The sequence below is a fragment of the Schistocerca gregaria genome, chromosome X (genome assembly GCF_023897955.1).
Source record: "Schistocerca gregaria isolate iqSchGreg1 chromosome X, iqSchGreg1.2, whole genome shotgun sequence".
Lineage (NCBI taxonomy): Eukaryota > Metazoa > Arthropoda > Insecta > Orthoptera > Acrididae > Schistocerca > Schistocerca gregaria.
Genome location: NC_064931.1, coordinates 370,962,758 through 370,976,178, shown reverse-complemented (window position 1 = coordinate 370,976,178; position 13,421 = coordinate 370,962,758). Strand labels below are relative to the sequence as shown.

The 13,421-nt window shown below is 43.4% G+C and overlaps 1 protein-coding gene across 1 annotated transcript in view; it reads left to right on the top strand.

Moving 5' to 3' along the window:
* The window catches only part of LOC126298374 (uncharacterized), a gene marked incomplete in the record, with an annotated part of 141,431 nt that overhangs the window by 48,573 nt on the left and 79,437 nt on the right, over positions 1 to 13,421 (top strand). The window contains 1 exon segment of the mRNA XM_049989680.1: positions 3,556 to 3,693. Within this exon segment, the coding sequence (XP_049845637.1) occupies positions 3,556 to 3,693 (138 nt within the window).

The following is a 13,421-nucleotide window of genomic DNA, read 5'->3' as shown; positions in this document are numbered from 1 at the left end:
ATTTTATTTATTTACTCACTAGTCTAGTTCTGTAGGACCAAAGTGAGGACAAATCTCAAAGGTCATTGAAACTGTCACTACATGAAGTTGCAACATAAACGTAATAACAGATAAAATAAAATGTTCATGAGCCAAAAAAGTCAAGCCTTCAGCTTAAGTCAATAAAGAATATAACAAACGAATTTGCTTAATTTTTTGAAGGAACTAAACAGAATAGGCGTGGATTACTGCTAACATTATTGAATTCTTGTGGTAGCTTACAGAAAATGGATGCAGCAGTATACTGCACACATTTCTGAACAATAGTTACGGAAGTGGAATCCAAATGCAGATAGGTGTTGCGCGCGTTGCTGTTAAAGTGGTGAACCAACTGTGAGCTATTACCCATATTCCGTAATGCTCCAACTTAAGGAACATTATTTTGTGATAGGCAGTCAAATATCTTGGTTAAATCAGTCTAGCATTCGAAACCATTTGTTTCATCCATCTAGTACCTCACAGAAAGGGAATACAGCATTTTCAGTTGTTAAGACTTCTAAAGGCAGACTGTACATTAGATAGCAAATTATGCAATGTAAAATGATATTTTATGTACTCTGACTTTTAAATAACGTCAATAAACAGAGGCATAGAAATTGGTCTAAAATTGTCCACATTATCCCTTCTTCCCTTTTCATAAAACAGCTTTACTACTAATTTAATCGTTCATGAAACTGACAATTCTTAAAAGAAAAATTACGAATACGACTACGTATAGGGCTAACATCCACAGGACAGTACTTCGATATTCTGCTAGGCACTAATCATATCCACGAGTCCTCAGATTTAACAATTAACTCAGTCTCCCCTTGTCAGCATCACAGAGGAGTATTTCAGACATCAGTCTGGGAAAGGCATTTTCCAAGAGTTCTAGGATTCCCTGCATAAACGAAGTTTTCATTTAATTCACCACCAAGGCTCAGAAAATGATTGTTAAATTATATATATATTTCCAGTAAGAGAAATACTAACTACGAACTGAGTTTACCTCGAAGTTTTTTTTTGCTGCTGACCAAACACTCCCTTCACAATTGAATATATGGTTTTAATTTTATTCCGTGAATTAGCTGTTCTGTTTGTGTACCACATACTCTTTGCCTTCCTAATAATGTTTTCAAGCGCCATTAAAATACTGTTTGTAATGGGCTACTGTAGCTTGATTGACTAATAACACTTAGAGATAATTCCCACTTCGTTGAACATAATATCCTATCCCACTAATCAGCCACACAGGCTGCTTTTTAGTGCTAGTATCTCGTTTACAATGTTCTAATTGAAAGCGGCTTTCAAATAGCATGAGAAATGTGTTTAGGAAAGAGTTATATTTGTCATCTGTTATCGGCACCATAAACATTCCGCCACTCTTGTTATTTAATGCGGTGAAGAAACACGCTATCACTGTTGGATTAGCTTTCCTACATAGTTCGTAATTGTGGCATTTGAGAACAAAAGCCTTTTAGTGTAAATTTGTGGATCATGACCTGATAGGACGCTCAACCTTTTACTACCAGTGTCCATCTAGTAATGAAAAATGAATAAAAGTATTGTCTATGGCTATGCTACTGTTCCCTTGCACCTTGGTTGAAAAGTCTGCATCAGATCTTATGAACTTAGATCTACCAACATCCTTTTTCTTGCACAATCATATACAAAATTAATATTGAAGTCACCACACATAATTTTGGGTACGTCCTATAAAGTGACCAAAGAACCCTTTCTAGCTTGAGCAGAAATGCTTCGAAGTCAGATAGGGGACCTATAAACAAGAACAATTAGTTTCACTAAATGCAACTGCCCCTGCACAACATTCAAATACATGTTGAGTGCAGTGTCGTGATAAGTTTATGGACTCAAATAGAATACTGTACATAGCCACTCCAACACCTCAAAGAAGTCTCAGAAAAATAGCCAGCTAATCTATATCTTCCTAAAGGAAGCCTCTGAAATGTCAAGTTATGTAAGTGATGCTCCGATATATCAGTAATGTCAGTCAACATCTATAAGCATTTCACTAATTTTATCTCCAATACCTCTAATATTTTGATGTTTGCAAATTCCTTCTCTACGGCCATACCTGACCACATCTGAAGGTGATTCCTTTGTTAGAGGGATTCCATTTAAGCAGGTATACCTATCATCTGACTTCAATTTAAAAGAGGTACAGCTCTAATACCAGCTACTGAAGGAACTTTCCCATGAGTGATCCATCAACCACCCATTGTATTGTCACCGATAAGCTTCGCCAGCCTCCCATTCCACTACCTATTGAGGAGCAGGCCATGCCTGGTAAAACCGTATCTATTGATCAACTGCCACCACAGTGTTGTGAGCCATGCCGTCTGCCATCGGTGCCTTCTCCACCCCCATGTTAACACGCCTAACAGCAGCTTTAAGATGGGGCCGATCATGACGCTGAAAAAGTTGTCTGAGATGCATATTCGTGCCACCAGTTTAAGTATCTGTCCTTACCAGGTCACCACCTACGTCATATTCCTCGTCCCTAACAAGAGTATTCCCAGCTCCATCCGCAATCACTACCTGACCCTCGTACTTAAAATTTCTACACAACTCCCCTGTGATGAGTCACCTGCGTCAACCCTGCAATAGGTTTAACAGTGTTGGTGACCTGATGCTCCTCCCGAACACTACCTACAACTGCTGACCCACGCCTCTACTGTGCGAACTACCTAGCAGCAGAATCTTCTTCCTGTTAGACTATGCAGCTGACTTAGGCTTCCTAACTGCTGAGGACTGCTGCACGTTTCCTACAGCTACAAGAGGCTCCAATCAACTGATAGTTGGTCAAATCTACTGCATATACACAAAATAAAGCTGTCTGAATACTACCTCCCTTCTTACGAACTGCCAGTTCCCATTCCCCAGCACCCTTCACTCTCAATCTACATAGTTCTTTCTCCTATGATGTCTACCTCATTTGTATTTACATTTGAGCGCTTCGATGTGATTGATAGGGTTTTTATTCCATGATAAGCTGGCTTTCATTCTGAATCAGTTTAATCATCTGCTATTCGTTAGTGGTGGAATTGAAATTAATTTGGTCACTCCTTCTTTTTAGGTTCGTTGGTGTTGTTGTTGCCAGAGATTGGCGTGTGTATGTTTTTCTCCGCTAAGATTTGTCCCATAGATCATAAATGTTATCAGCACTTACTTAAAACTTAATTTTCTGCAGTTGATTTCCACTTCGTCTGAGTCAGGTTTTCTCAAGCATTTTAACAGTTCCGCTATTCGAATGTAATCCTTGGTCTGGAACATGAAGTATGGTAAACACCTGATAGCTTTTGGTTAGGATCTGTTTTTAGTGGTTTTGACGGCCAAAACTATTGACCGTTTTGAAACCCATCAAAGAAAATTTGAGATAAATAAAAATAAGGCTAATTATTTCTAAAATCAGCAGTTTAAGTCGTCCTATGTTAAGAAAAATTGGCTGTAGCCGAACATGTTTCTAGTATTAGCTAATCAGTTGGCGCAAACTGAAAACAATATTTTTGGCTACAGCGTGCGGACGAATCCTGTGGTGACTATTCACTCGAAGAAGAAGATGAGCGTTTCAGGAGGGACCTTGAGACTGCACTGGAGCTGTCGCTGCAGGAACAGAGCATGAGGGACTTCAGTGACTCGCTTGAGTGGACACTGGTGAGTTTCTGTATATACCTGATAATCCTCTTTTTTTAAAAATGTTACCCCAAAGACCTTGACACCGTTGTGCAAACTGAGACCATCATTTAAACGCCAGGAAGTCTGTTTAGGGAGACTTGTTAGAAACATTAAGTTCCTGTATTTACAGACGCCTGTTTAAACAAACAAAAGTTCACTAGAATGAGATTTTCACTCTGCAGCGGAGTGTGCGCTGATATGAAACTTCCTGGCAGATTAAAACTGTGTGCCCGACCGAGACTCGAACTCGGGACCTTTGCCTTTCGCGGGCAAGTGCTCTACCATCTGAGCCACCGAAGCACGACTCACGCCCGGTACTCACAGCTTTACTTCTGCCAGTATCCGCCTCCTACCTTCCAAACTTTACAGAAGCTCTCCTGCGAACCTTGCAGAACTAGCACTCCTGAAAGAAAGGATATTGCGGAGACATGGCTTAGCCACAGGCTGTGGCTAAGCCATGTCTCCGCAATATCCTTTCTTTCAGGAGTGCTAGTTCTGCAAGGTTCGCAGGAGAGCTTCTGTAAAGTTTGGAAGGTAGGAGGCGGATACTGGCAGAAGTAAAGCTGTGAGTACCGGGCGTGAGTCGTGCTTCGGTAGCTCAGATGGTAGAGCACTTGCCCGCGAAAGGCAAAGGTCCCGAGTTCGAGTCTCGGTCGGGCACACAGTTTTAATAAAAGTTCACTAGTTTTGGGATGCACAGTATTTCTAGGTAAATAGTAAGTAGAATGTTATCCTGGATGGAGTGTCGTCCGAAACCAGAAGTGACATTGCTTTTGCCCCATTGACGTATGACACGGTGGTTGTAAAAGATTTAAACTGACATGGCGCGAAGTAGCCGTTGTAATCTGGCCTTATTCAAACTAAGAGATAAGAGGTTCTGTTGCGTGGAAAAATATCAAAATAATGTCCAGTCTGATCTTAAGACATGTGAAAAGTGAATATTGGGAACTAGGGTCTAGTGTAGATAAAGTGTTAGGCATTTTATGAAATTAAAAAATGTAGCAGAATGAGACGATACGAATCAGGCGTAATAGGATTCAGTACTTACAGATAATAATGTGTGGGAAAAGAATGTCGAAAACATTCTTTCAGTTTTCCGTAGAAATAGTCGTGGAGTTTCATCGGTATATAGGAAACTACACTTAGTACTTCCTGGATGTTCCAAAAGAAATGTTACTTGAACAGTTCGTGCGTGCAGGTGGAAGCTTACTATACATTTCAAAACATACGTAAGACATTATTTTAGGAGATACGCTATGAAAGTCTGCCCTTATCCTTACTCGTGTCCCTGAGTGTTTATAAGCGACTTGTACGGTTTTTGTCCTGAAACGTTACACCCATTCATATGAAATCTGATCCATATTTCAGTAAACACAGTCGCAGTCTGAATATGTTCCGAAATGGGGAAGGACTTCCACAAACCGCATGAGAATAATGTAGGAATAATTGGAGTTAACTAAAACAAAACTGAAATTGTAATACTCACTGTAAACTACATGTAGTTATTCTGCATGTAAATTACATCTTACGCAAATTCGTACTGTGCAAATGTTCTTGTAATATATTGCCAACACCACCTAATAATCTGATAAACTTCTGAGTTAGTGTGGTGGCAGCAATATTTGACGTCTGTCTGCGGCATCGTGTCTTTAAGTTAAATAGCAGCGCATTCCCCTGCATAGCTGAAGTTCATTTAATTAAACTGCAAATCGCTGCTCAACGGAGGATATTTCCTCACAGCAGTAAATAACTAAAATGTGGAACTGAGAGTTCGCTGAAACAAGTAAAGCAGCGCAGTTTTCGATCACTTCAGGAGCGTATTTCGGAAAGCTAGACTCCCCAGCGCTATTTTCCTCTGGCGCCTGGCTGCCCAACGTTGTTAATTAGAAACATGCTTCCCAGTTGAATGCACAGGGCAAAACTATTTCATTGAGGGAGACAGGGTGAGGTTAGTGCGTCCTTGAATTAACCTCTTCAGTGTTGAGTCCCCTATCCAGGCAGTGTTGCAATTCTGGCCTTGCTCAGACAACGGTTGATTTGTGGCCTTGCAAGGTTGAGGCTAGTTACCATTAATAAAGGAAATTCAGGGATGCCGTCACCTTAAGTTTATAATAAATAAAAATCGTGACCTTCACTTTCAGTGTGTTATATTTATACCTGAAGCTGATTGACTGGAGCCCATTTCCCGTGTTCTCCCGTAAGAACGGCCTCCTGTTAGGAGGCCTGAGTGCTGTATGATACCACTCTAGAAAATATGAACGTCGGTAAAAAATATAAACGGTTGATTATTGCTAACAGTTACACGCGCAGTGGCCATGATAGCTGAACTCGAAAGTGTTTCGTAATGAGTATGGTATGGAACAAAATGCAAGTTTAGCACCTCCAGAGACCCGGTATTTTAAAGCTTACCAAAGGAAACCTCTTACTCAAGACGGCTTTTCTGAAAGTTGACTTTCTTCAATAATAAGACTACATAAAGATGGTTATGCAGCTGAATCTGACCAGGGGACACTCAACTGTTCACGCATATTCTCTGATGGTGTCATCGGAGTTGACCTTCAGATTAACAGGAGTCGTGAAGGCAATGGCGCAGATAAGCCATGACAATTTGAAGTGTGCCGTGAGGTCTGACACTCTGCCTTACGATATGTGCTACAAATGTATGTATATAATCAGGCAGTCACCTGTCCTTCAGTAGATCCAAACAAGGCAAAGGGGTGGTAGTCTACTGGCTACTGGGACGCGATGAGAGGTAGGGAAGTGGTGATGCCAACGAATCATCCAAGATAGTGTGGAAACGATGCTTTGTATTTCGGTGTGCCGTCCCTCTGCACGACTCTGTCAGACAGAAGAACCGTGTAAATGGGAGTAAAGATAACTGAAGGTGAAATGCAACTGTGGCTGTTAAAATAGAAAACACAGGCGTGGCAATCACCATGCCAGCTACTTGGATAGGCGTTAAGCTTCACTAGCAGAATAATAGGACACCAATACACAAATCTTGTGGGATACAACTTTTTGTGAAAAGTATGTTTCCTATAAGAACATAACGGCAGTCAAGTAACATAATTTCTCTCTCTCTAAATAAGCGTTAGACGACAGAAATATTACATTTGTACAAAGCACCCTCCATGAGCTGTGCTGTGGCCTACAGAATACAAACACTGTCCACTACTAGTCACACACAGCACCCAGATGATAAATTCCCCCAGGGGGCTCGACACTCTGTGGCAGGTTAGTGCTTGGGTACTACGGGGCCCCAGTCTTTGTAGAATCTTTCCCTTCCGTGTTGCATGCCTATCCTCTGCTATTCTTTCTTCCCTCCCTTAGTGAACATGTCTGGTGTGTTACTTGGAATTTTCTGCGTTGTTCTTCCCTGAAGGAAGAACAGTCTCCTGTGGGCTCCTGAAGGCCGGCCCACACATCTGACGCATAACAGGTGACGGGGTAACTCGTTATTCCCAACCCTGGGTCGACAGATAGGGTTCGCACATAACCCCTAGGAGAAGTAATTCTCAGCTGCAACCTTCCCATATTGCCGATTTGTCCCTCTGTCAGGTGTTGGGAGGTGTGACCTGTTATCTAAGGTGGGAGCACCCCCTTGTGGAGGGGGCCCCAGTTGGAAGGAGTGAGCCATTTGAGATGCTGACAATCGTGATGGACTTCCTAGCAATGAACTAATCGTCTTCCCAATAAGTATCTAAGAAATGTAAACCTAATGAGGCTAACGATTCAAAGACCTCTCCTGTTGCACAATGGTTCCTCGTCTCTCATACTGATGAGTCAGTCCTTCACCACAGTAAATCCGTTTATTATTCAGAAAGGTGGTGAGATGAGAGTTTGATAGCTTGTTGCAGAGCTGGACTGGGAAGGGGGGCGGGGGAGGGGGAGTGGGAGGGGGCAGACAGGCACTTCGCTTTTGGAGACTACTACTGATTCTGAAGTACAATATAACTGCTTGCCACCCCGCTTCTCCATGGTTACCCTGTTCGTGTCTGTGCCCATAGCACTCATTCTTCTTGTGGCGTAATTTATACTAGGCTCCTCAACGGTCGGACTGAGGCCGTGATCATATCTTACCTCCGATTAGGGTGCCAGTGCCGTCCATTGGGTGATGCAATAGGTTCTTCTTTAGTGTCCAACCACACACCTTCTGACCTTTAAGAGCGGTGCTTCCAACAAAGATCAAAGCAGGCTATGAAATTTACCACAGTCCGGTCGTACATTCCGAACCCGATGGGCTGCTACCAGTGTCATCGTTTCAACCAAACTAGAACGTCTTGTCGACACCCAGACATACATGTATCGTGTGGTAGGGATATGCACAAGGACGATTGTCTGCCGCCTCTTCCCTGCTGTATCAACTGCACTGACGGCCATGCCGCCGCCTCTCTGGGTTTTCTCATGTATCTTGATGAGCGGGCTGTCAAATAGATCTGGGTAAAGTAAAAAGTCTTACCCAGTCGCTCGCAAGATACTGGCTAGTCACAAACCCTGCGTTCGCCCGTCTGGCACCTATAGTTCTATTCTTGTTACCCTTCTCTCCATGAATGATATGGCCACACAGACATGCGCCCTCCAATTCAGTTCTGACGTAAGGTGTACAGGTAGCATCGCCATTCCCCCCCTCCACGTGTCCACCTCTGCAACAAGGTATCAAACTCGGTTCAAGGGTCGAAGCCACCAGCACCACAACAGGTATGCTGGAAAGTACAGGAGCAACTCTCCTGTGAATACTTCCTACAGCCAGCACTCGAATCTTCCAGTCCTCCTTCAACTGGAAAGGCTCGAAGAAGTCCACCAAAGGCAAACGATCTTCTCCTTCGCCGACTCCCAGATCCTCTTAGACGGTGTCGCCACGTGATATATTAGCCCGGCTGGCCTCCGCGTCATCAGTGCACACCACCAACGGTTTTTCAGCGTTGGACTCAAGACTGACTGCAGAAGCAAGCCGATGCTTCTGTGGACCTGAAGGAGCAGAATTCTCCTCATCCTGTGCCTTTGTTGTAGAGACAGCCACCGAGTTGGCATCCCTACGTCTCTCTTCATGACTCTTCTCCAACAGAACGTAGCCAGCCTTCGGTCCTGCAAAGAGGATTTACAGCTGCTCTTAGCATCGCAGCATCCTTTGTACTCTGCATTCAGGAAACAAAATTGCGTCCTCAAGACGGTTTAGAACATTCAACTTCCTTAACGATTTGCTTTGACCTTCCCCATGAGGTCGCCATTCAATCTCGTGGGAGTGTCCTGCCTGTCATACAGGATGACTGTCAACCCAGCTCTCTGACTACCCATCTCAAAGCTCTTGCAGTTCGCCTTTTCCTTCTTTCCTTACCTGACATTTTTCCTCTATACCATCTATGTCCCGCCATAATTTGATGTCACCAGGGCAGACTTCCTTCAGCTTACTGAGCAGCTACCCCCCCATTTTTTGCTATTTGGTGACTTCAATGTGCATTATCCCATTTGGGGTTCTCCCAGAATCTGTCAGAGGTACACTGTTGGCTGACGTTCATCAACTTAATCTCTTCTGCCTTAACACTGGAACACGCACTTTCCTTTCTGAATCCTCCCACGCCTATTCCCATCTGGAAATATCCTTCGTCACTGCCCAGCTTGCCCATAGTCTTCAGTGTTCTGTTCTTTACAACTACTCGAGCGATAAATTCCCGTGTGCTGTCCGTTTGCTGACTCCTACGCTATCTACGTGCACACCCAAATGACAGCTTACTACGGCAGACTTTCAGATGTTCTCCTCCCTGGCGACCTTCGAAGATTTCCCCAGTTCTGATGACCAGGTGGAATATCTCAAGTTCTCTTTACTGCTGCAGAACTTTTCATTCCTTGGACTTCCTCTTCGCCGCGCCATGTCCCAGTCCCTTGGTGGACTAAGGCATGTCACGATGCAATTCGCGCACAGTGATGTGATCTCCGCGTTTATAACCGCCATGGCAAACTGCATTCATTATAAACAGATGCGTGCAGTGTCGTACCGTTGTTAGGGACAGAAAATGAGCTAGCTGGATTTCATTCACTAGTTCTTATAACAGTTCCACCCCTTCCTCTGTCGTTTGGGCCAACCGCCAGCTGCTCTCTCGGACCAACATCCATTCCCCAATTTCCGGCCTCACACTAGCAGTCGGTTATCGTGGACCCTATTGCTATCTCACACCTTGGGCCACCATTCTGCGGAAATTTCGAGGTCTTCCCACTATCATGCTGCCTTCATCAATCAACGAGTGGAGGCGGCTCGGGCGATACCCTCTTCTACGAATAGTGTTACAATGCCGCCTTTACTATGAGAGAGCTAGAACACGCTCTGTTAATCTTGTATCCTGGCACTGAGTATATCAGGTGACACAGCCTTTTCAGTTGTCCTATGCTCTCACCCGGCGCCATTCAAAGTCTGTGCACTGTACACCGCCCATCTCTTAGTGCAGCGGGTTCAGGAAAATTGTCACTTGCTCGCTATTGGTGGAGCCAGTGCGACATGACAAGGAACCCACAGAAATATCAGACTGCCAGGAAACTAGGCTGCTGACGCTGCTGCCAAGGCTGCAGTCCTCGTGGAAGGTTCCCTCTACTACTTCAGTTTAATACTACGCACAACGAATTTATTTGCTGGACCTTTGCATAAATGCCCTAACATTAAAACTATGTCAGTTCTGCTTGGCCCACTGATTGACATTCAAACATACAGGAAAATCATTAAATAATAAATTTCTTTGTCAACAGATAATGAGATAAAATAATGAAAGCCTTGTCTACTGTTACAGAAAGCATGTTAAGACTCAAATTTGAATTATATATAACAAATTGGTTTATTCAGCAAGAATTTCAGATAAGGAAAAAATTCCCCTCTTTAAACAAACCTTAACGCATCTCTTTTACTAAGACTGTGGTCTCCTACAGAGTGGTCTCTCTTACCACAAATGCCCACTTTTTGATCGGAAGAAAAGGATATTTCATCACTGAATCCATTACTCAACATGCACAGGAAAAACGTAAGGATCTAGCCGTTAGCAGTTCAGATATTCACCATTCAGTAACTACCTGTACCCAAAATCATCACATACAAATTCCGCGCCTATTAGATCATTCACTTTAATAGCCACTACTGTACTGCTGCCTACTCCCGACACAGTCACCCATTGAAATATGAAAACCCTTCCAAAATTACACAAAATACACACAAGTTGAACTACTTCGTTCCATCCAAAGTTAATGGTTACGTTATCAGTTTACTAACATCTTTCCCCACTTTGCAGTATTAATTATTCAGAAAATGTCCCCACGTGACTCTACATTTCAATAAACATGAATAAGCAAGCATTATCTTCACTTGGTTTCCTAAAATTTGACACACGCCTTCACACGAGTTACCACGTGTCCTTCACAAAGGATCTACGTTACTAAAGAAAGATTGCAGATACGTAAGAAAATTTAAAAATTATAAGTGTTTTATTCCACATGCATATTTCACGCAATAGCACGCTTCCTGCTTACATGCTATAGGTCCATAGCACTCGTGTCTCAACTAGTTTTGATTATTGATCACCCGCACGTGGTGAGTGCCAGGTGCAAAACTAAGTAAATTGCCACACGCACTTGAAATATTAATTTTTCCTAATGAACTTGCTTGCTCGACAAAGAAAGATTAAATTATTCAAAGCGAAATTGTTATAAAACCCCAGAATTGTTAATTACTATCACAAAACAAGCGTTTCTACATCACCTACTATTGCACATTACCTACCTAAATAAATTTCGTTCCCTCAAAATATTAATATTACGTCTGGCTGCAGAAATAGTTGTTTACCTAATGTTAAACCATTAATCATAAATATAGCACATTTCCACACTTAAATAGAGCATCGCTCTACCCATCTCAGAAAAGCGTCCTCTCTCGTCCAAGTCTTCAGCAGCAGTCCATGACTGACACGCTATTGCTCTGCTCGCATGACCGCTCATGGTGGGGGCGGCTGCCAACCAATCAGTCCAGAATTTCCCAGGTTTAAAGTTGCCGGTCAAACCTCCCTTCTACACAATGGGAAAGATACCGCGCTTCGCCTCCCAAAGAGTGCAACGTGTTTTGCAGACGATCCAAACTTCCTACACCTCGTTACAGCCAAAGGCTGAAGTTTGAGCTTCCATAATCGCTTCCTATTGATTAGTTGTACTCACTCACGACTCTATAGTCCATTACCGCAGCAACGTATTTTCGCCCTCTGTCCATGTCTTGGGCTATTTCCTTCCATTCACATTCAATACCTAGGGTCCTCAAATCAGCCTTAACATTATCCTCCCATCTACGCCTCGGTCTCCCCACATGACTTTCTCCCTCTAAATGCCCTACCAGTACTCTGCGCGCTGCCCTGCCCTCATCCATTCGAGCTACGTGACCCGCCCATTGCAGCCTACGTCATTTAATAATACTGATGGACAGGGCTTGAATAGAGTTCATGAATCTCTTCGTTATGCAGTTTTCGCCACTCTCCGCTAATGTCATCCCTTTTTGCTCCGAAAATTTTCCTCAAAATGTCGTTCGATCCTTACTCTCTCCCCAAACATTCTTCCTGCAGTTATTTCGATATATTCGTTTCTTTTTCCCTCCCGCTGTGGGCGCAATAGGATAAGGAAATAAAGGAAAACAGTGGACATTCTTAACTCGTGCAATCAATAAGATTCCTGTGGTCATTCTTTTATAACTTGATGTTGGTTTGCAGACACAGTATGTGCTAAGTAAATTGTTACGATCAAACTCGTGTTCTCAGAACAACACAATCAATTGCACTAAATATTGTTACATTATTAAGAATCTAAGTGAGAGTTGCCATTGCCGAAGACAATGGCCACCTCTCTCGTATCTCAGCTCGCGCGTACTTGCATCCCCTCTGATCAGTGTCTCCATCTGCCAGGAGGTGGTGTCTGTCATCGCTAATGGTCCTCCATTCACGGAATAAGCTCCAGCTTATCAAGCCTCTCCCAGCGGCTTGGCCGACCGCCTCTCGCCCCTCTCGCCCGGAAGAGGTCATTTTAACTAGGCTGCGTATTGGACACTGCCTTTTTAGCCATCTTCATTTGATAAGTGGCGCTACCCCACCACTTTGTACACATTCCGCTGAAGTTCTGACTGTCCTCTTCTTACTGGTGGAACGTCCATTTTTTGACCTTTTAACTTCTCGTTGGGGTTTGCCGTCTGAGTTACGGCCGTTATAGCAAATGACATGTGGGCTGTTGACCGAGTTTTATTTTTATCCGCCAAAGCAATATGGTGAAGGCCATTCAATTTTTAGTTTTGGACCTCGATTTCTGGATGGTCTCTTTTAGCCCTTTCACCTCGTGCCTGTTTCTAGGTATCTTCTCTTATGCCAATTGCGACTGACGTGTAGTCGTTTTTAACTACAGTTACGTGTTCTATAGTTTTGACTTGGGTGCATATGACCCCAGTTCCTTCTGCACTATAAAGCAAAACAAAACCAGGTGATAAATTCGTGACAGTTTACAAAATCTTCCTTAAAGAAAAAGCACTGCTGCTCCCTCCCTCCGTGCTCAAGGTTCGTTCATGAGATAGTGCGTGGCATCCATGGGGTCCTTGAGTTATTGCAGCCCTCTCTTCCTTAGCTGCCTTTCCTTCACTGTGCCACTCACTCCTTCCCCAATGCCCCCTTCCCCTATCTCGGTGTTCTTAGTAATGTCGACCTAGC